The sequence below is a fragment of the Pocillopora damicornis genome, chromosome 4 (assembly GCF_964200805.1).
Source record: "Pocillopora damicornis chromosome 4, jaPocDami1.2, whole genome shotgun sequence".
Lineage (NCBI taxonomy): Eukaryota > Metazoa > Cnidaria > Anthozoa > Scleractinia > Pocilloporidae > Pocillopora > Pocillopora damicornis.
The window spans coordinates 4,833,277-4,857,335 of NC_142673.1; the positions used below are offsets into that span (position 1 = coordinate 4,833,277).

Here is a 24,059-nt window from a genome sequence, read left to right on the forward strand (position 1 = left end):
TTAAAATGCAAACTACATCAAGTTGGAGATGACCTTCAGGTTAAAAAAGCCCACACGAACTGTAAAATTATTGTCAAAAAGAAATATTGCACCGAAATCATTTAAAATCTTTATAGACGATATCATTTTTCTAATATTAAGATCAAGGGTGAAGGGCAGCTGATTATTTTAAGTTCCCTTTCCCAGCATTCCTGTGAATATTGTAATCCAAGATTAACAACGGATATTCGTTAGAGTTTGTAATAAGATAGACTGCCTAAGATATCTTGTTACACCACCGGCATCGTTGATGTACTGTCAGTATAAAAAGATGAGTTTTGGCAAACTGCTTTAGTAGCTACTCGTAGCTCATCCCAGTAGCTCTTGCACGAAAATTCGGTGCAAAATGAGAGTGCTTATTGCTTTTCTGCTGGTTGGTGGAGCTCTGGCAGGTAAGAGAAATGTTTCTATAAGTTAGGTCTTGTGTTTGGTGGAAATATTTTGCTGTGCTCCGTAATTCGTATTCGGTTATTTTTTAGCGAATCGTTGCTACTTTCTTTCCTTTTTCGTTTATTTTCGGCCCTGTAAGTTCTTGCGCAAATGTAGCCTCCCAGTCTTTATTCCAGTATTGTTTTCTTTTAGTCCATTTTTGCGTTTAGCCTAAGAACTTGGATCTATTGCGTAGGAAAATTTCTTAAGAACACCGGATATATTGGAAAATAATTTCTACGCCATCCGTACTGTTCGATTTTCGATGACGTAGGTGACATCTTTCCATTAGTTTTCTTGACTTGTTCTTCGGTGCGGCTTAAAACCATGGGCTTATTTCTATTCAGTTCAACGAAACCAAAGTTTGACCAGCTCAAATTCACGGGAAAACCCTCAGTGGAAATTCCTAGCAAATACCTAAGTCACAGGCAGCCCAAACATATCTTGGGGGTTCCTGCATCATGAAAATTACCGAATAGATGTCTTAACAGAAGCACAAACCCAACGTTTCCTTACTTTGAAGTCTGTGTGTTTGTATATTTGTAACAAAATCACTCATTTGGTAAACTAAGTCAATATTTTCTGCAGTGTGGCTCGGGACTTGAACCTCTCAACTTCAGATTTTAATCACTTGCGCATCATTAAAAAAATTCATAATCACGCAAAATGTAACTTGTACAATCTTTTCAATCCATGGCTACTCTGTGTCCTGCAGCCGAAAGCTGCACCGATTCGTAAATTTTGCTTCCTTTGAAGACAAAAATTTATTCTACCAGGATGGCTTGAAAGCCGATTGAGAGGCAAAAGGCAGCCTCGACAAAACGATACGTAGCTTCTAGACGTTATATTTTGCGTGACAACGATATCTCCAAGGAACACTAGAGGGCGTGAAATTTGAAGTATAACGGTTCAAATCGCGAGCAATACTACAGGAAATATCGACTTCACTAGCTAAAGGGCGTTTTTTTAACGCAGACGAGCACGTAGACGAGAAACTATGGAAAATTAACTTTGATTTCCTCAATTAACACACATATTTAGCGTAATAGATATTTCCACAGCGCTTGGGCTGCCTGTGTCAGAAGGGCTTATCCTTACTAGCTTGCCATCTGTTTCATTGCAGTTCCAGTGCCAATCAGCAAAGAAGAAGAAATCTGCGATCAAGGTACTCTGCAAAAGTTAAAGTATTAGATTTCTTTGCTTACGGTTAGGGTTGGGAGCGACTCTTGTTCTCTTTTCACAGAGTTGATTTAATCAAAAGAATAAAAAAAGAAAAAGAAGAAAGAAAGAGATAGATATATAGAATAAGAACGGTGAAAGATCGTTTCCTATCCAACAGTAAATGAATATTTATTTAGAAGAAAAAAATTCTTCGTTGTAAACTGTATTCGGGTGTCTTAGTGTTACGTGCTGATGGTATAACGGTTATGAAACTAACAGGAAAAGGATCACCAACATAGGGTGCCTATCTCATAAAACTAAATAATTGCGGTTTGTCTCACAATCAGGAATTTTTGCTCTTCTGTCGTCGAAAATCCTCCTAATTGCTATTGTTCTGAGCAGAACGGAATTGGATTACAACGATAACATCTGAAAGAATTCTTGCACAACGAAAATGCTCACATCTTTGCTGCGTAAATAAAAATCGCGGGGAAAACTCCAGAACACTATGAGGCAAAGTTTGCATCCGTTTTTCAATCCATTTGAAAAGTGTTGAGTGCTCAATCCGCTCCGGTTTATTTGCGTTAATTGACCCCGAAAAAAACCTTTGGACGATTTGACCTACTCTGTTGACATGTATGTGGAAGATGATCCGATCACATGTACACCTCGTTTTCTCCACGGATGTACGCATGATAGCTCGTCTAAATTTTCAGATTCTTCCACAAATATTACGCAGTCATAATAACCCTTTTTCTCGATGATGGTTTGGTTATTACGTAATATTTCCGGTGTAATTAAGCCTCCTTGGTTTTTTGCCGACGTCAGAACATCAGGGGGAAAGCTCGCTTCTGTTCGTTGTGCATGTGGAAAAGTAAAAGTTTCACGTGAAAGGTTTGTGTTACGTGACCAAAATCAGTGCGTGTTTTGGCTTGCTTTGTCATGCCAGTTAAGACAATAGGAAAAATTAATTCGAAAAAAAAACATATTTAAGTTGACATTCTAGCCTTCGCAGATAAGTCTTACTATTTTTAACTAACTAGAAAGTATTGTTCTCATTTACTTGGTGTTTATAGATGTTCTTCGACGTTAATTAAATTTTCTCATTTGTATTTTTTATTTACCTTTCTTGGTTCTATCAACTTTAATATACAAGTTGCAATTATTGGTTACCAGTTACCTTTGGTTAAAGAAATCGCTCCACTCTTTAAAAAAAATTTAGGTGATAACGATCTGCTATCTGAAACCTGCCTTCGGATTCGCCAATCGGTCATTGTTAATTAAACAGGCGAAACAGGTTGCGGGTCACGTTTAGTAATTTCGTTTGACATTGTTGAAAGGTCAAAGATTTGATTATTGTTTTGATACATGATTCATGTCAGTACATTTGACATATATCAGGAGAATTTATCCTCTTGCCAAGTCTCGTGACAAAGCGTTAGGAACATTTGTTTCACGCCATAACTCAGGGAATGCACGATACAAATAAACAACACAAAAAAGAACGATCAAAGAACCTAGACAAGCATTTCAAAACTGGACAATTGTTCGTTTAAAGTTTTATCGTGTAAGCTCATGACGTATTAAGGTTTATTTAGTTTTTAAATCGGGGTGAATTGAACCAATAGTTTATTCTTCGTGTTTTTATGCATTTTCCGCTTTTCACGGGCAAAAGAGGCGTTTTGTGTCTCGTCAATTCTGTTCAAAAAGAAATCATAGCCTTTCGTGCCAAACTCCTGAAAGCCTTTCGTGCCAAACTTCGGCTTTACAATTAATAAAAAGCAAATATCCGCCCCTTACACGCCCCCCGACACGCACCAGTTCACGCCCCCAACACGCCCCCTTCCCTCCAAACACACCAACAAACAAGAATTCGTGCCGATTGCCGTTGGTAACTTTCAGTTTTCTGTTATATTGAAACGAGGAGATTTCCTCGATAGTTTACATTTGGAGTTCTGTAGAGCCACAAAAAAAACGAAAGCCTTTTTTTGTTTTCGAAGACAAAGTTAGGATTCAAAGGTTGCGAGATAAAGTATTTTGAGCAAAAAACGCATGAATCAAAGGTATAGGATTACCAGAGGAACTTTTGGGCTAATTAATTTAGAAATCCAGGTGGTCTTTTTTTTGTGGATCTCAGCCAAATCAACTTGTTTTTACGGAAATGCGTTGAAAAACGTGCGCAATCACCATGACGCACAGGAACAAGGAATAAGAGAGACAGATAAGTGTTCACGTGGAGGGGTCGTGATCATGCGTAATGCATTAGCACGTGATCTGTAAAACTAATCCGTATTGACGTGACATTTTCTTTTTCTCCCAGCATTTACACGATTTGTGCCCAACCAAAGGTACACTTATCGTTATGTTGCTACCACTGTGACTGGTGTGACAGGAACAACCAATCAAACGACTGGACTTCGCATTGAGGCTACGTGTGAGATCAACGCACTAGCAGACTGCCGCCGTTCTCTCTGGGTTTGTTATTTTGTTGTCTTTTCTTGCCTTTTAAAAATATTTTTTCTTTTCCGGTCACTTGCTGTCAGTGAAGTCATAGTATTGAGCGTTTTTGAAACTTATCAAATTAACCCTTAAACTTCCAAATTCTGATTGATAATTCTCCCCTCCAGCTACTATATATTTTATTAGAAATTAGTTGCGAGAATTTTGTGTTAGATCAAGGCAACAACTTTTACTTGATATGTTTGATCACTCTCATTACCTTTTTGCTGGATAATGTATGGATATTGCAGGGAGAAGTTAGATATTAATCACTTCTGGGAGTTAAAGGGTTAACGCGCTTTTTGATTTAATGTGGACATAAACTGGATAGGAGCGACCAAGTTGAGGTTTTACATATGATTGGTCGAGCACGTCTTAACTGGTCTTAAGTGTGAGTATATGGGGGATGAACGATGGAAAATTTTTTTGGAAGCTGTAATCTTGTTACAAAGTTGGCTCTTCTCTAGATTAGTGAATCTTACTGTTGGATTCATTTTGCGTTGTTGAAGTCTTAACACTTAGTCTTATCCTTGGTAATAATAATAAAAAAATAATAATAATAATTATGGGAATTAACCCTTTGACTCCTAGAAATGATTAATAGAGAACTTTTCGCTAAAATAATCATACATTATCCTACAAACAGGTCTTCAGAAATCTCCAACTCATCTGGAAGAAGTTGTTATTTGATCTAACACTAAATTCTCATAACTTATTCACAAGAAAGTGTGTAGCAGATAGAGGGGAGAATTAGCAATCAGATCTTAGGAGTGAAAGGGTTAAGCAACCGATATTCCACCAAGTGGCTCTTCAAGTCCACTATTTGTAGTTCTTCCAGAGTTCAGTTAGAGGACGAAATGAAAAGAGAACAGGAACTTTTGTTAAGATATTGTTGTGACTTGGCTTTTCATTTCATATATTCTTTTGAACAGCCTCAACGCTCATAATCGAGATTTTAATCGAGGAAGTCCCCGCACATTCATAAAATTTTAACATAATCTGCAGGTGAAAGATGTACGAATCTTCGAAGCCTCACCTAACGGAGAAAAAGACTTCAAATCATCCCCCAACCAGGAAAGTTTCAAGAGGGCACTCGAGGCAAACCACCTGGTTTTCTCAGAACGCAGAGGCCGTTTTGTCATGGTGCTGCCGGTTAAGACAGAACCTGTGTACATCACCAATATCAAGCGTGGTATTTTGAGTGCACTGCAATTGCAGTTTAGCGAAAAACCACAAGAAATGATTCACGAGGTACGCTTCAGTTAGTAAAATTATACATTGTGGTGAACAACAACACAGGGTCCTAAAGTTAAAACCCAAAGTTACTCTGAGGAATATTAACATATGAATTATACTTTTGACTCGAAGTACTGAACCCTTCTTCATAGGCTCAGAGATTGTATTTCTCCTTGGAGAGACTGAAAGATTTTAAGCTAGTGTTATTTCTACTTTCATTCAATGACATGCGAGAAAAAAAAAACAAAAACTGGGGAATCAACGAGAAGACAGTTAACTTCTGCATGCCATGAAAGGCAATCTTTTTTGTTTAAGGACCAAAGTTGAGCCTCTCAACTTTGTTTGGAAATCTGCAACCAAAAAACGCGAAAACCAAAACGCAAGAAAAAAATTGAGATTTCCTGCAAACAGGCGATAATTTCGAAAAAAAAAAAGCTAACTGATGTAGATAACAAACCAAATCTTGTTTTAGGTGGACTTGGTGTTTTAATTAATTCTCAGCCATAATAACGGTGTCAGTTGGATGCCATAATTTGGAAAGGATGAGTAATTTAGAATCAGCTAGAGGGTAAAAATGCCATTCCAACCATTGGGTTACAAAAAAGGCAAACAAACAAACGAAAAACAACAGCAAATTAAAAACAAAATTACAACTAAACACTGCACAGTTGTTTCAATGGAAACTATCCTGTTGATCAAGTTATCTACCTATAGAGACAAAGAAAAACAAAACAAAACAATAACTAAACGGCTAACAAACCAACAGACAAACAAAATAACAAATTTTCGATCTATTTTCATATCTTCTTACATTTCAGGTTGATGTGACAGGAAACTGTTCATCCGAATACAAGATTGTGAACAAACAAATAGTGGAAAGCGAAATCACCAAGAAAAGGGATCTTTCCAACTGTACCAGTCGATCACACAATATCACCAAGCTGAACCCAGTTACATATGACGTGAACTCGGTGAGTAACAATCAAGAATGAACCGTGTTTAATTCGGTAATGTCGATAGTAAAAAAAAAAAACGTCGCCAATATAAGTATAAAGATGTGAAACTCTAAATTGACGAGTTCATTACAAAAAAAATTATAAACACTGCGCAACCATTGTCTTAAGTTCAACGAACACAAATCTAAGCAAGATTAAAGGAAAAAGACTAGGAGAGATAATAGATTTTAAAGTAACAAAAAAAGTATTTTTTTTTTCAAAAACTTTAATGATAGAAATAACTTTCATTTAAGCTGCAGATTGAAAATCGATTCAAACAATGATCTTAGCAAGTGAGCAGCAATTTAACCCTTTACACCTAAACATCAGTATGCATATTCTTCATACTATTCTCTATAAATTTCTTGAACATCTGACAAGTAGAATTTGTTTAAAAATCGAGAGCTTTACAAGTTGGTGATCATTTCCTTGATTCTCGTGGCCTCAATATTTGAGGAAAACTAGAAGCTGGTCATTCTTAGAGGTTAAAGGGTTAAATAATTGCAGAAAAGAAGCCTGGAAAATTCAGGCTTCGTAGGGATTTGAACCTTTGCTTCTCATATAACAATGTGGGCCTTTCTACCAACCTAGCTACGAAGCCACACGTTGAGAGCAAGGCAAATTTCTGTCCTGTCACGAGGGTAAGACAAAGAAAAAAAAGCCGAATATCCATGGGGAATCGAACCTCAAACCTATGCTCTACCGCTGAGATAATGGAAACTCTATGGCGTAAGCCAGGCCAGTGCTAGTTTCCTGTATACTGTTAAGATGAGCAATGTCGAAAGCGTTGTTTAGGTAGGTAGAATAAGAGAGAGGGTAGATTTTGATCTCAGGAATGAAATCAAGATAGTTTTTTTAGCCTTGTCACGAGCTTGAGTGGTTTTTTGCAGCAAATACAAGGTCCTCTCAACTCAACAAGCTTCTGCCGTTACATTGTGCGTGAAAAGCACGTTAAGACTGTGGAATGTAACGAAACACACCTTTTGCGACCATTCAGCTACAATGCAGCTGGAGTGACAACTAATGTCACGTAAGTGTTCCTTTGGAAAGATAGTGCGTTACCTATATCATTTTGACTCGTGTATTCTTTTGATGTCACATAGTATATAAAGAACAATTGCTCGCCGGCACTTTAAAAGGCGGGGAAGTTAGACTTTTCTTTTTCGCAATTTCTTACAGGGTGAATTTGACCCTTGAATCGGTACGCATGACGTTCTTCTTCGCGGACGAAATGAAATTTCCAGGTAATGTTCTCTTTTTAAATTCTACACACTCAAATTTGGAATACTAACATTATTTCTGAATTCTTTACAAAGCAAAATAGATTTCGTTAATCAGAGTTGCTTAATTGTAAGAGAAGGGGGCCTATCAAATACTGTCTGATGTACTGAAAACTGTATGCATTACGTCCATGCGTTTCCCTGGGATTTTTAAAATGCTTCCTATGCCAAACTAGTATCTACTATTGTAGAGATTTTGACATGGTAGGAGGAGTGCGAAACTGGGTTTATTGGGAATGAGCGGTAGCTTGTTAAGGAAGGAAGCAATGTAGGAAACCCAATCCGCAATCCTCTCTTGAGAATACGGATAATTTCTAGGTTGAAGTTAAACCAGCTGCGAAAAGAGGTATTTGCGTAGACTAGTAGGAATGCCATTTTTCTGTTGCCTCCGCTAAGTTAAGGAATTCGCCTCCTTCTCATCTACGTCATTTTAAATTCTCAGCATCTTTTTCCATTCATGACTTCACCATTATATGGAATATTTCATCGTTCATGCGTCGCACTGTTGCCTTGTAATTTATGAGACTGTTGTTAGTACCATATCAGTGTTGCGGTTTCTAGTTGTCTACATACGAAAGCTTAGCTTTCCCTTAAGACTCTGTAAGAGCATTTAGGTTTTGTAAAATTTATTATCGACATTATTATCAATAGTATTGAATGTTATCGTTTTCTATTTTTGTAGTAGAAGAAGCGGTTGTGTATTTGAAATTGAATTCATAATTTTCACTCTTTGAACAGAGATGAGAAAATCAAACATGTTTTACGAGCAATCTTTGCCGAAAGCTGAGGCAGAGCCAGTTTATGAGACATCCTCTAAGAGCGCAGAGGACGTTTTAGAGGGCTTGATCAAGATCCTTCCTATCAACGAAACCAAACCGAGCACGGTGACTAAATTCACCCGTTTGGTCTTCTCAATCCGGAAACTCGACGTAAACGCTCTGAAGAATGTCTGGACTCGATTTTACAACTGCGATGAACAACAAGAAGGCGAGTTCACGAAGAAACAGTGCAAGAAATCACAGTGAGTCTTTGTTTTAACATTAGTATGCATATTCTCCATACTGTTCTCTATACATTTTCTGTGTTGGTTGACAAGGAGAATTTTTTTAACAATCAAGAGCTTCTTGGTCACTTTCCTTATTCTCCTGACCTTAATTTGTGATACAGGGATGATGTGGTAAGGAGAAATTACATGCTGGTCACTCTTAGGGGTCAAAGGGCTAACTAAGACAACCCAGGGGGAAGTACAATTCTACATGACGTAAAGAATTCTATTCTATCCAAACATACTCCCGCTGGGTTAAATATTTTCTGCATATTAACAAATGTTGCTTGGATTGATGGTTCTTCGAATAAAATGATGGATTAGACTAGGAGAGGTAGAGGAATGTTGAAAGCTATGAAGGAGAGTAAATTTTGAAACTCTCATTGCAAAGTAAACAGAAGGAACTATCTTTGAGTTGACTACTTACAATCCACCACTAAACCTCTCAGTGCTATGTGACATTATCACGTATCCCTGAGACCGTTCCATCTTGATTTGAAGTATCCGTGTCCCTCATTCCCTTTCCAAACAGAGGCGAACTACGAGTACAATTTGGGAAGTAAAATAGTCTCCTTCGTAATCGCCCTGTAGAAAGTCAGCGATGCTCCAATGCCCACCCCCTTCCCCTTCCCTTAGGCTTTGGTAGGGGGAGAAGAGTGACATCAGAAAGAACAACTAATAAGGCGATGGGGAAGGTTTATGGTACATTTGTGATATTACTCTTAAGGTTTTCATAAGGCCGGAATCAACGTGATCGCAACTGCTAATCAAAACAAAACAGAAATACCACAAGTGCCAGCAGAACCTCAAAGGAAAAAACAAGCAGACTTCTTGAAGCGCGGGAAAACGTTACAGGTCGCGATCAGCTTTCAGTACAAATCTAAATGCAAAGCAAGACAAAACAAAGCTTACTCCGGATCCATTTCAACAATCAGTCGACATTAATTACTTTTTCCTTCTTTGTTTTTTCAGGGCGTATTTGCTTGACGCTTTCACCCAGTGCGGTACCACCCCGTGCTTGAGATACATAATTGAGGCCATCCGCGACTACAATCAAGTTAAACCTGAACATATGGCTTACCTATTGAATGGAATCAGTGCCGCGCGAAATCCAGCTCCATATCTCTTCGACGAAATGATCGTAAGCGATTTTTCATTTTTCTTATATTTGAATCGAGAAGATTTCTTTATAGCCCCTTGGAGCTCCTCAACTGCTCTCACGTTAAAAAATTTAGTCTTCACGTGGTTTTGTTTATACATCCTTTCCCTTGAAAGGTTTAATTTGCCCACTTTTGTGAGCCTTTAGGAAAGTACCATATACTTTTTTTGGCTGGAAAGTACCATATACTTTTTTTGTTACCTTTGCAGGATTTTCTAAGACGGAGGAGTGATTTACCTACAACCACACTACTTTCCCTTGGAACCATGATCCGGAAGTACTGTCAACGTACACCAAAAGATTGCTTGAGAGAATCTGTAAGTTTTGGTTACAAGCATCACAAAGCTTTTAACATAATGACCTCATCTATGCATGCCAATAAAAATCCACATCGAATTTCTGCAGTTTTTCCGCTCTTTTCTTTTTTTGACCATTTGTGTTTGTTCTTGTTTGTATTCAGGACTCTGCTGTGATGCGTGCGGTCTCCTTCTTAGAGGAGCAACTTCCAAAGAACTGTGAGGCCACCTCATATGACATTGATGACGTCATTATCACCCTAAAAGCTATTGGCAATGCAGGACTTATGCACTCCAAAGCAAAAGAGCTTGTGAAATGCTCACAAGGAGCCAACTTCCTCAATATCTCTGTAGTTGCCATAGAGACCATTCGAAGCATGCCTTTCTGCCCAGATACGTGGAATGCTCTGGGAAGTGAGGTGTTTGGTGACTATGGCAATGACCCCGAGGTGCGTCTGCAGGCTTACCTTGCCTTAATGAAGTATCCCGATGAAAAAACGATCAGATACGTGGCACAAGTACTGGATGGTGAAGTCAATACCCAGGTTGGCGCCTTCGTCAGCAGCCATCTCAAACAGATGAATGACTCTGTTGAGCCCACTTATGGCAAGAGGTAAGTTTTTGTTGTTCAACACCCCCTTGATACCCTTTCACACAAAGCTGATGTTCCTTTTCTCTAAGAGGTGCAAAAGTTTTGAAAGGATAAAAAAATCCTTATTTTGTGTATATAGAGAAAGGAACATCACACAGTTGCAGTTTTTGTCGCCCCTACGTGCCCCTTAATTTTGAAATGATGGATGACTCTTTTTAACAACACTCTAATAGATTGAGTGAACTAATCAAGAAAGCTCTGAAACAGCGGACAACCCCTCTGCGTGATTTCAACACCACCTACAAGTCGCAGTTCTTACAGAAAAGTTATTTGAATGGTGAGTGTCCGCTATACATAAACGGAATCTTTTCCTCTTATTGCTCCTGTTGTCTGTTATGTCTGCAACTGAACTCCTACAATTTGATTTGTTTCTTTTTCCTTCTAGAGGAAAATAATCTGGGCTTCAGCGCAGAAAGTCATGTGATCTACCACCCGGAGAGCCTTGTCCCGAGAAGCGCAGAACTCAACGTGACCCTTGACCTATGGGGCGGGGCTATCCCGGTGGTCGAGACAAGCACAAGGCTTGAGGGCCTGGAGATCATTTGGGAGAAGCTTTTTGGACACAAAGGGTACTTTCCTGACAGTCATATCTCGGGGCTCATGAAAACACCAGAGAAGAGCGAAAACGAGGCCAGAGAAATTCAGAAGAGGAGTGTAGACAACGTAATTGACTTGGAAACTCTTGATAGGAAGGTGAGAACAGCTTCAGTGGGGCACAGTGAATTGAGAGGCATCCCATCTCGGGAAGGCCAAGCTAAAGTACAGGCTTCCCATCTTTTTGCTTCCCATGGCGAAAAGTTTAAGGCATCTTAAAAAAAGAAACAGTAATACCTCTCTCTTTGACTTAATTTGCTCAGGAATTACTTTTATTCATCCATTCTTCTTTGCTTTTTATTTTAATTCATTCTTGTTTCTCTGTATCAAATCATTTCGTATAAGTGTCAAAAGCTATGTGCTAGATGTTAAATTTCGTTAAGAGAAAAAGTAATGTTTGGATACGGGTACTAGAGTACAATAAATGTTTAAAGACTAAATTTACTTATGTTATTTTTAACGCAGGTTAACCTTCGCAAGATGACGCCCAGTGGTCTTCTTTCTCTGAAGTTATTTGGCAATGAACTTGACTTGTTCAGATTGAAGGATCTCGAATGGTTGGAGGATGATGATATTCCCATCGCTGATCTGATCGAACTGTTGCGAGCTCTTTCAAAAGGAGTTGACAAGACTTTCACCAAAAGTTTTCTGTTCTTGGAAGAGACTCATATCATTCCGACATGCCTTGGAATACCGCTGAACCTAAGTATCAATGGTACATCTGTCACCAGTGTGCACGTACAAGGAAAGGCTGACCTATTGAGCCTTTTCTGGGGTAACAAGAGGGCTGTTGTCAAAGGAACTGTAAAGCCAAGGTAACGAAAAGAAGTATTCGTCAACTTTTAGGAGGCATCATCCTAAATTTTAGTTCAAGTGACTATAAATCTACTTGTAATATTGATTAAGGGAGGTCTTTGAAAAAGGGATAATCCTGAGGTCCAAAATGTACTAACAGCAGACAAATGATACAAGAGTTATATGCATTTTTAGGCTAACGTTTGCTATTTTGGTATAAACCTAAACTGGAATTTCATCGATCATAAATTTGTTTGTTGTTTAAATTAATTCATTTCGTTCTTCTATCATTCCATAGTGCTGCCATCGTGATCTCTGGAAAGGTTACATTGGATGCCTTCCACCTATCAACAGGCGTTCTTCTGAATGGTTCAATTTCCACTTCCACCGAATTACAAGGAAATTTAACCTACAGTCAGGAGCAAGGATTAAAGTCACATTTCAATGTCACCGACAAGCCACAGGAGATTTTGAACATCACGTAAGAACAATAGCCCTCCTTTTTATTTTGTTATCACGTACTTTCCGTCGTAGCGTCTGTTTAAAGTACCGATTGTAAGGTCTATGACGCAACTTCACTATATAGAACAAAATCGTCACATAATGTTGCGTTGACCCCAATTCGAGCTCCATTTTGAAGGCTCATAATTATAAATTTATGGATGTTGACACAAAGCTCCTCGAATGCTTTCCACAGCGTCATCTGACCCCATTAAATTTATTTATTCAGTATTTTTGTCAGTTGTAGTTATCCTGAAAATTCATCTTCACTTTTCAGTTGATCTTAATTTTCATCCCGTGTAACCTAGGGGATAGTTGCATTTATAGAATTTGTCATTGCGTTTAAGTTGATTCATCATCCATCGTCTTTCCTCTTTAGAACTTCTCTTTTCCATCATTTCAACAACGAAGAGATCCCGATCCGTGGAGTGGACCATCGCAACACGGTATGAATTTCCGCTTATAACTATTCATGCAGCGGGTTAGGAGAACCTAGTTTCATTTGCTTTTGATGTTTTCGTCTTATCCCGGATAAATAAAAATTCGAATGATGGGTAACTGCCATACCTTAAGTTACTATTTTGAGAAAATAAGGAAGTTATCGATTTTTCATTTCAGACTGGTATCTGCACCACCGACATTTTCAACAGTACTAAGATACTCGGCCTCAATTTGTGTTCCAACATCTCCATACCAGTGGCCTGGTACAATAAAACTGCTCCATTCTTCCCTCTTACTGGTCCTTCCAACTTCTCCGTCTACTTAAACAGAACCGATCCATTACTGAAAAACTTAAAAATGGAGGTCAACTTCACGAAGCCAGACAAACACACGAACAAGACGGCCATTTCCGTTTCTACTCCTGGAGCAAGCTACGAAAGGAGGTTCTTCTGCAATATCACCTCTAACAAAACTGAAGAGATGTATCGCTGGAATATAAGCGTTGGTGCCGACCATGAGAACGCCACCACGATTGATTATATCTTCGTTCCCATCTCCAAAGCCGTTAATATCACTCTCAATGTGGCAAGGAATCTCACAGCTTTCTACTTCCACCGCACCTGCCACAAGACACACAAAATCAAGTATGGATTGGCAATGAATGCCACTCTCTTCAACAAGTCCTTTCACCACAGTTTCTTTATGATGAATGACACGCACAAGTGGCACTTGGAAACAAACATCACTGTTAAGAACACCACAGAGAGCATTCCTATCTCCGTTCTTTACCTCAACACTTCCATCAACCTCAACGGAAACACGACAGGTAACATGACACTAAACATTACTCACCGCCCGCTCAACCTGACTTTGCACTTGCGCGGCCAACATAACATGACTACTCGTACCTCGAATGTGACTTGGAATGTCAGCTGCCCAACGTGGAGCACACCGATTCTGAACAATAACATCACAATAAACGTTAGTTACGTCAATACTACAAGCTTCTACAAGACCCATGTGAACGTATTCAACAACGGGACCCAGGTGCTGTCCTGTTATAAGGCATATCGTAACTCTACGGAGAAAAACATCACTGTCTTCTTCTGCAACGCCACAGCCTTCAACAGGACCTCCTCGCTGAACATGACTGTGACGAACGCAACCGACAGTATCAAGATTTGTCATTTGAATATCACTCACCAGAATAGATCAATCGCATTAAACACCACCTGGATGTACAACCACGAGGTTAGAAACGTCAGCCTAAACATCACCTATTTAAACCATTCAGTTGTGCTGTCAGGCTCTTTGAAGAACTACACCTTGGAGAAGGGATTCTGCTTCAACAGCGCCTATTTCAACGGAACTCGCCATAACTTCACTCTATTGTCAACGTGCTTAAGCTATTTTAATGCTACTGAAAGGAAATCCTTGATCTTAAACATTACCAGCCTCAACTCAACTGCCACTATGAACACAACCTGGTTCGCCAAACCGACAGCGAGAGGAATCTTGGTTAACTGCACCTACCAGAACAGGACAATTTTCAACATGACAGCAACTTACTCAAACACCACTACTACTAGGAATCTCCATTTCAACCTGTCCATGGGTAACTGGAGTGCAGAGTTAAATCATACTTACTTCTCCACTGAAATGTTGCCGGAGGTTGATCAAATTCGCAGCATTAATATCACGCACAGGATCAGGAACGGTACATCTTCCTGGATGAATGCCTCATACGTTTTCACTTTCTTCAATACTACCGCGAAAAAGGACCTCATTGTCAACCTCACCTTCACTAACCGTACCTATGGAGCACAAGTTAACATGGTTAATAAGACCACGACTGAGATGGTTCATCACATCCTTAGAATCACTGGTTACACTCCAAACAGGACAGTCAGCTGGATGGGTGTCTTGACCAATTCCTCCAAGGTGTTCAACTTGGCATCCGTTTTGCAGTACCAACCAAAGAAAATTCTCAACCAAACATTTGTTTGGAACAAAGAAATCAGTCAGGTTAATGTCTCCATCGATTTCCTACCGAACGTTTCTTTCAGTCTAAACTGCTCTGGAACCTTCAATACCAGCATCAGAGCAAACGCAAACGCCACGGTTTACAACAACACCCTTCTGTGGAATGGATTTGTGAGCAACATGAGCGTGGTGTCTAACTTAACCTTATGGAACCGTACGATCGAATTTGTGACCAAGACATGTAATAAGTCCCACAGTGCCTTCTTTAATCTGAGCACATGGCATCACTTCAATAAAACGGCATTTAATGGCTCCATTACCTGGTCCATCAACGCCACAGAGAGAGTCTCCTATTTCAATATCACCTCAAGGAACGTTACTTGGTTCCTCAAGATGTTCTCACTCAACGACACGCACTTCAACAACACCATTTACAGAATTAACGGCAGTGAAATGTATGTAGAGTGGAGCAGAGAGGTTAGAGGTGACAACACCGTATACGACGTATTGAACATGACATCTGTCAGATACGAATGGAGCGCCTTGAATAATCTCACTTTCCACATACCAACCAAGCTGGCGAACATTACTCTAAACGCAACGTTGGCTGGAGTAAACATGACCAAGTTCCGAACACACTTCAAATACGTTTTGAAGAACATCACTCAGGAGATGCTGCTGTGGAATTATACCAAAGAAAATATCGCCCAGAATCTCTTTAATCTCACCATACATCTACTTAATACCACCTCCCACAGCATCCCTAACGTCACCGTAAATTACCAAAGGTACTTCCAAGGCGACACATTTAACTATTCACTCTTCTACAACAACCTGGCAAATACTATTCTGAAGATCAAAGAAAGCAATGTTACGCTGGAAAATATTACGGAAGAGCTGATCGTGATTCTCCAGAACTTCACCGATCATGTCAATACCACTGCTTTTCTGGGAAACATCTCGAACATCATTGCGAACACGACATGGTACAATCAAACATGTGAAACATTTATTTTCAATTTGACTGAGTGGGGAAGAAACGCTTCGAAAAATTTTACTATGTTGTTGAATAGAACAGTCAGCGAGATTGGAAACTGGACAATTAATAACAAGACAGTAAATTACTACCTAAAAACTTACCTACCTGGTGTCCAAAATCTTACGATAGAAATACTCAGTGAAACTGTCAACTTCACTCAAGCTATGGTCAACGTGAGCTTGGTGTTTAGAAATTTCACCCACAATGTTACTGAGTACATCCTGAATGTCACGCACCCTGTGTTATACAGCATCTCCAGGCAAATACTCGTCAACATAACAGGATATATCAACAATTCTTCATTCCTTGGAGGGGTCGCGTACCCAGTCTGGCAGAACTTTACCGAAGTGGCTGACATCAGTGTTTTCAATTTAGCCTACGAACTCTTCCACAACTGGACCATCTGCGATTCATCCTTCGAATGGTTCCTATCATCGCTTCACTATCCAATGAACATCACCCTGTCCTTCCATAATATCACTTCTGACGCCACCTTGTACCAATCCATCGAAGGCCTGTTAAATAAAACTCTTGAGATGTACAACGCAACGGTCCGATCCCCGGCTTGCCGAATGAACCGTAGCCACGAGTGGCTGGTGAACGTCACAGACCTTGCTGTTATTTTAGTTAATGACACCGTTAATGTCCTGAACGTGACAAGCTTAAAGACCACTCAAGAAATTATCGAGCTCTACATCAATCGCACTCACAATATGACATCCCAACTTTGGAATATGACAGTCCAGATCCTCACTGCAACCAATTTCAGCGAACCTCCACAGAAATCATGGGAAATGTTGAATTTCACGGCTCACTATCACAACTGGACCCACAGGTATTAAAATAATGATAGTGGAAATAGATACTGTACGAAGAAAAACTTTCTAGATGGACCACTCTTAAGAGTAAGTTGCATTGTACAGAACATGATTCTCATGCAATCTTTTATAGGTTAGACGAAGAGGACTTAAAATCGTAGAGTATACTGTTAAGTTGAATGTAAGATCAATCTTGATTGCCATCTTCCTTTGACAGTATGCCTTGGACCCGTCCAGTTCTGAAGAAGTGGAACTCAACTATGTTGGAAGTGATAACTGTTATGCGAAACCACAGTTGGCAAAATTACACCCGATACTACTTCCCACGAGTGGTTCGATACACAGCTGAGCCAATAGAGAGTGACATTTATGTCACAGCGTGGTTCCTCCGAAATTTCCCATCTAACACCACTCTGAATCAGAAGCAGATGAACAGTTCCTTCACTTACCCCATGTACATGCGGATAAACTACACTCAGTTCCTCCATCTTTGGGCTGAAGGTTACATTAACATGACCGCCTGCTCTCTAAATGCCACCCGAAACGCGACAGAATTCATCTTGAACGGCACCTACAACTTCACAGTGTTGGCCGTTAACATTACCACAAATTGGACGCAGACCTTTTACAACTTCACCTTCACTCTGGTTAACTCTACGGCCAGCTTTGTTAATGGCTCGCTGGTCAATGAGACGATTTTTCACAATGCACATCTCCCAAAATACTTCTACTTCAATCTGATGAACTTCACCATGAATATCACGGATCACGCCTTCAACTACTCCATGTGCATGCTGGACCAGACTTTGCGTGAGTACGTGAATAAGACCCTCTCACCTGTAATTACGACATGGAGGACACTGAAGGCCCTTAATGAGCTGAAACCAGAGGATATCGTTGAGATGCTTCAACCGAAAAGTAAGTCCTATGGCGTGGCGTTGGATTCCCGCCGTCTCTTATCTAGGGGTCATAAACAAGAACCCTACCTTTACAACGTTGTGACGCAAAATAAACGTCACCTTTTTTCAACAAAAAAAATTGGCTGGACACAGCCTCCTTTGACCAGTAACTGTGTCAATTGTTCAAAATTCTCTATGACTGATTTTCTGGTCTTCAATTTGCAATGATGTTTTGAATACTTTTGTTCAGGCGCGAATAAGAAAATTAGTTGCAGCTCTTGATAACCCTTTGACCAAACCTGCTGTTTATTAACTTGCGCATTTTTCACGTATCTCCTAACTAGACCAAACTGGCATGATCTTCGGAAAGAATATCTACACTTTTGACAAGCGTTACTTCCGCTTCCCTTGGATTAAGGGATCTAACTGTAAGTATTTGGTGAGCCGTGACTTCAAGGACGGAAACTTCACCATACTTTCTTCGCCTGAGGTTATCGTCATCATCACACAGGATGCTTTAGTGAATATTCACCGCAATGGTGAGGTCATTTCCCAAGGAATCACCGGGATGGACAAAACAAACGGGTTGACTCGCGATTTCTTTAAGGAGCTTCCTGTGAAATTCGAGAACACAACTATTGTACGAGATGGTCCATTCATCAATTTGACCAATGACTTTGGCTTCTCTGTCGAGTGTGATATGGAGCACTTCGTGTGCAGTTACGAAGTGTCTGGATTCTATCATAACAGAACGGCTGGTATGTAATGAGACTTTTAAATACTTTAATCAGTAGAGTTATTTTTTTCGGTTGGGCAAGCCGATAAACTCATAACGCGAAATCGACTTACGTGGTTCGATTTGGCACCATGACGAGATGGAAACAAAATTTTGATAAATCTTGACAGCACCATTCCTCAGAACTACATCTAATTTTCTGCCGAACAGTTAGGCTTCAATATTACCTGCAACCTTCAAATGTATGTCAACATTGATTTACTTTGTAAAACGACAGATACATAGAAACATTCTATTGAAGCAGATCAGAATCGTGAAAAAGGAACCCAGGTCGCAATGCATTACTGACGTGTTCATGTCTTTGCCGGATTGTTTTTCCTCTTGTCTAAGTTTAATGTGGCTTGTGGATATATGAAGGACTGGTAACGAAACTAGATAAAGAAGTAGAGCTTTTCTTCAGAAATGAATGAGTAATTTTCCTTTGAACTCAGGTATTCTTGGTACTAATAATGGTGAACCTAGTGATGACTGGATATCTCCAAATGGCAAGAATCGAACTCAAGTTTCCGACTTCGTCAGCTCGTGGCATGTGGGCGGTGACTGCAATGTGAAACCTGGTATCGAAGTGAAACAAATACCTTGCAATAGAGACGAGTCAGCGATAAAACGCTGCAGTGAGCTCTTCCTAAACAAGTCCTCGCCGCTTAGCAAATACTTTTCAGAGGTATATCACTAGTTTCGCTAGAAGTTGTTAAGTGGAAAGTGAACTTGGTTTACACTCCAGAACCTTTTCAAATGCATCTCTACAACGGTTTTTTTTAGGATACACAACAACGGCAATAAACATTCTTATTCAGATTCGTGAAAATGTTAATAATGCTTTGAAAACTGGACATTCTTTAACCTTATCATAAAATTCCGCATGGATACTTAGATTATATTAACTACTTTAAATAAGAGCCAACAAAGTGCTTACTATTGCAAAAAGCTGTGGCGCTCTTATAGCGGAATTATCCAGACATTATCTAGAGTTTTCCTCGGGGACTTCATGATGTCTACATGAAGCCCCCGATGACTTCATGATGATGTTCAAACTTAGGGCATGTACGCTATGAGGGGTTCAATTCTGCCCGTTGACGTAAACTTCAAAGGGAATCGTGAGAAACAACCGCTGTCTTGCAAACCAAGGTGAAAAGAAGGTTAAAACGTCGGATTCGAATCATCGCTGGTATCTTAATTCTTACGTTTCATTATTTGCATTCTGTACCTTAACTTGGCAACATTTCTGAGCTTCCCTCTTGTCCAATTTCAGGTTAATCCAGTCGACTTTGCAGCTGCATGCAAAGCAGAATACAAGGATTGTGACGTCTCTGCACCGGTGAGAACCCTGCATTGCAATGTGACGGCAGCTTACATCCGACAATGTAAACGACATGGAATTGAGGTTTCTCTGCCTGACGAATGCAGTAAGTTCGATATTCTTCACTTTTGTGACAAATTGAATAGTTTTTTCACCGTAGGGACGAAAGAAAAGATTGTCCTTAATCCGCAGAAAACAAACCGCCTCGCCCCTTCTTTCTTCTTCAACCCACCAAGTCAGTAGAGCATTCGGTGCAATATTTCATCCTTATCTCTCAATTTTCGAATGATTTTTTTTTATTTATAAGCTCTTCTACAAAACAAACATGTGAATATAAGATCCGCCAGAGTTAGGTTACGTCTATCGAACCTTGCGCATTATTTGGTATTTACACAGATATAAACATATACACGTCAACTGAAAATTTCTTCTTTCGAAACGGACTGCACCTAAAATTACAATCCACTAGCCAGAAGTGATAAGGAACTAAATTTTTTGACTTATTATTATTAGTAGTATTATCCTCGCAGTTTTGTGTATAGCATTGAAATATTGCAAAAGGGATAATGGTATATTTCAGCATTTTTTCATGTCTTTCTTTTAACGTCTGTGGTTCTTTTTCCTATCAATTCCAAGAATTTACAGTCTCTTTTCAATCCTTTTATATCGTTTGAGTGCCCTGATTTTCACTCTATAGCGAAACCACCTTTACCACAGTAAATCAAAAAAAATTATTCAGTGATAGTGATATTATAGTGAATGAAGGGTTAAATCAAGTTGTTGATGAATTACTGCTGAGGAGGTTTGACGGCTAAAGCAAGCAACCACGGGGAATAATTTGGTTTGCATTCATTGCTCGGTCCGGCATTCAAATTGTCAATGTCAGTGACCTCGGAAACAGCAGTCCCACTTTAATCTTGTTGAGAGAGTATTTTGGTCACCTCGTTCCTTTTGTCCACAGCATCTTGTGAAGTCGGAAGCAACATGCATGAGAAGAACTCGACATGGAAAGAGAAACCCTCGAGTAAAGTGGACATTGTTTTCGTGTGCAGCGAGGGTGAAGATATGGAGCCTGTGGCCGCTCTATTACCTTCATTTACGCAGCAGATCGACCAATATATGAAGAAAGAGGGGATGTCACCGCAGTTTGGTCTTGTGGGGTTCAGCGGTAAAGTGCCAGTGCACAGGCCCGGTCATGAGCATACTATTAAGGGTCAGCTCTTTAATAGCGCCAAGTACTTCACAACTGATGTCATAAGGAACATGAGATTCGTCCCAAGGTTAGATTTGAATCCTTGCAAACCGTACTTGGTGAAGGGCAAATGCGCTTAGTGTAGAACCTGGCTAGACAGGCTTTCCGTGGCTTTTAAGAGACTTAAAAAAAACTTTGGTGGGAAAACAGACACTTGGAGACAATTTGCCATTGAAACACGGATTGAACGGCTGCTTATCCCATGAAAAATGCAAGTGGTGCAGTTCGGTAAATGGATGCCCACCGTAACACAGGGTCTGAAAATCGTGCTTTCAAACCTTTCATAAAACAATAACATTTTAGGCGGGTAGAAAAGATGACTTGAAAGGCTTGAAGGATAAAAACAAACAGATACAGATAAAAATAGCACACATGTCTTAAGAGATTTGTATCGTTCAATTTTCAGGAGCAATAGGGAATTCCCAGAAAGCGATGGCTATCTTGGCTTGATGAAGGCTGCCGAATATCCATTCCGACCTGCTGCCTCCAAGCTCATTGTCCTCGTCACGAACAGCATCCGAGTCAATCATAGCAACATTTCCAGTGAAACAGTCGTCAAGGCTCTAAAGGATATCGGTGCCAGACTTGTCTTGATCGGGAAGTTCCCGTAAGTAACTTGTGGATATTTTTATATGTAACAGAATTTTGGCTTTGTGGCCGATGAAGTCGCCCGGAACGCTTAAAAGCGCGATGCTGTCGATAACCAACTGCACAAAACCTTGATAAGTTTTGCCACTTGAATGGGGTGGTGATAGATTAACCTCTTTTTGTCGTTAGGGTCTGCTAGTTGCGTAAAGCTAATAGATCAAGTGCAAGGAGAATTTAACGTGATCACTCTGTCCAATTTTAATGTTGATAGGTTGGCGCGCCGATCAAACGCTCAGTGAAACAAGTTTCACTTGTTCGTCACCTATGTATCCGAAGTTTCACCTTATTGCAATTGACGTTCTCATATTCTGCCACATTCTCTTGGAGTGGTCAACGGAACCCAATCGCTTCACAGATAAAAAAAAAATTTCGGGGATTTAACCCTTATTTGCCTTATTTGGTGACTTTACTAGTTACTTATTCTTTATTTATTTCTTTCAATTGCTTCTGTCATTTAGGCTTAAGAGGGCCATTGCAATAGACACTTTCAATAATGCCTACATGAAGAAAGGAATTTCGAAAGCCGAAACGAAGTCACTTATAAAACTCTACCGACCACCTCAAAATGACGAATACTTCCAGGTTGTTACTGAAACACAAGGTGTAGGTATCAACCTGAAGCCCGCTTTCGAGGGACCAAAAGCTAAGCCATTCTCCTGGCAAATGCAGATGATTTTGGAGAGCATTTTTAAACAATTGAAGCATGACACTGCACAGTGCAGAGAATGTTCTTGTGTCCCTAATATGGTTGGAAAGGGAAAGACCGTCTGCAAGACAGTACCATGCAAAGCTTAGAAAAAAGGTAAGACATTTAATGGTATCAACTCATAGTTCTAAGGTCAGTTGGCCCCGCATTCCAAGTTATATCTACAGATAATGTTTATGAAAGCGGGGCAGAGAGAATAAAAATAAACGTTACTCGTAGTTGACCAAAGTAGTACTTAGCCGAGATCGATAAAAGAGAAGGGAAGTGGGAGAGGTGAACTCGTTGTTTAAGCAATTTTCGTGGATGACCGTCGAAAATTAAGAAGAGTGAAAAGGACAGGTTCAGAGTAAAAGGCGCCCTCTACTAAGCGTCGTACGCTCTTTAGCTAGTGTACCACTGACTAAACTACAATATTAAAAAAAATGCCAGGGCACCATCACAGTCTTACTTTCAGGAAACAAATGGAAATTAACGTTAGCTTCATTCGTGTAACTGACTTATTGGCTACCTTGGAAATCATAGACTGCCTAAGTTTGGAATGCAAAAACATCTTGTAGGCAAAGGATCCATATTCTCTTTGAGAGCTCGTTAAAAAGGGGCCATCTTACTTTGACACGTCACATGAATTTACTCGGTAACTTAAGCCGTTTCTTAACTTGTCTTATTTTTGTGTATTTCAGGCCTACTGACCGTGAAATTGCCCTGAATGAACCTTCATATTATGCACAGTTATCAATCATTTTAAGCAAAAGCATTTAAGTTGGAGTAGACTAAAATAATCATGAGCGTCGAATATGTGTTAAGCTCTTTTTCATTACTTGTTTTGTTTTGTTTTTTTGCTTCTTTGGTTTATTAAGGTGCAGCACATTAAAAAGGTGTTAATCGTAAACTTTAGTGAGTAGTATAGGATAAGTTAGGCCGAACGGTTGTCAGCCATATTTAGCGACGGCTCTGTCGCAATTGCATGTAGAGTGATCACATTAAACTTCCATTTAAGTATTCATCGCTGGTGTTTTGTTCTTCCATGTCCTCATCAATAACCCGTTCCCACTCCCTCCTCAGTTTTTCATCCCCGGCCCCTCCTTTAAATGTGCCACGCCATTGGGAATATTGAAATGTCAGCAGCCAGCCAAAAGTGACCGGCGAAGATGAAATGAACTTTCCTATCTTAAATTTTGCTACCATAAGTACATTCGACAATTGTTAAGCTCAAATGAAGATCATTCAGGAGTCAAAGTTTTCTTCTATGCTCAATCTCACCGTGAAATGTTGATAGTGATGTGAAGAAAGAAATCACTGTACATCTTAGGGAAAAAAAGTATTTCCTAAAGTAATATCCTACATCCGCTTATATTAATCACCGATACTTCGTGGTGATTATACTGGCAACCTCCTCCTTCTAACGATATATGTTGCGGTGAAGCGAAACGCTAATAAGGTCAAGGAGCATACTCACTCGTCTAAATAATTTGCAAGTTGATTTTGTTCTCAAGCTC

General features: G+C 39.7%; 1 protein-coding gene across 1 annotated transcript; it reads left to right on the top strand.

Moving 5' to 3' along the window:
- The first annotated feature begins 278 nt into the window (after positions 1-278).
- LOC113685630 (uncharacterized) lies at positions 279-23,566 on the top strand. The gene is made up of 25 exons (XM_027203159.2): positions 279-431; positions 1,592-1,633; positions 3,950-4,104; positions 5,134-5,379; positions 6,183-6,335; positions 7,250-7,389; positions 7,539-7,603; positions 8,378-8,660; positions 9,657-9,825; positions 10,053-10,160; positions 10,304-10,752; positions 10,965-11,068; positions 11,177-11,484; positions 11,851-12,200; positions 12,479-12,661; positions 13,061-13,127; positions 13,300-16,979; positions 17,180-17,880; positions 18,206-18,619; positions 19,089-19,321; positions 19,910-20,063; positions 20,919-21,237; positions 21,616-21,816; positions 22,316-22,659; positions 23,244-23,566. Exons 1-24 carry the CDS (start codon positions 386-388, stop codon positions 22,650-22,652), a joined length of 8,907 nt encoding a protein of 2,968 aa, XP_027058960.2. The 5' UTR covers positions 279-385; the 3' UTR covers positions 22,653-22,659; positions 23,244-23,566.
- Positions 23,567-24,059: the final 493 nt, after the last annotated feature.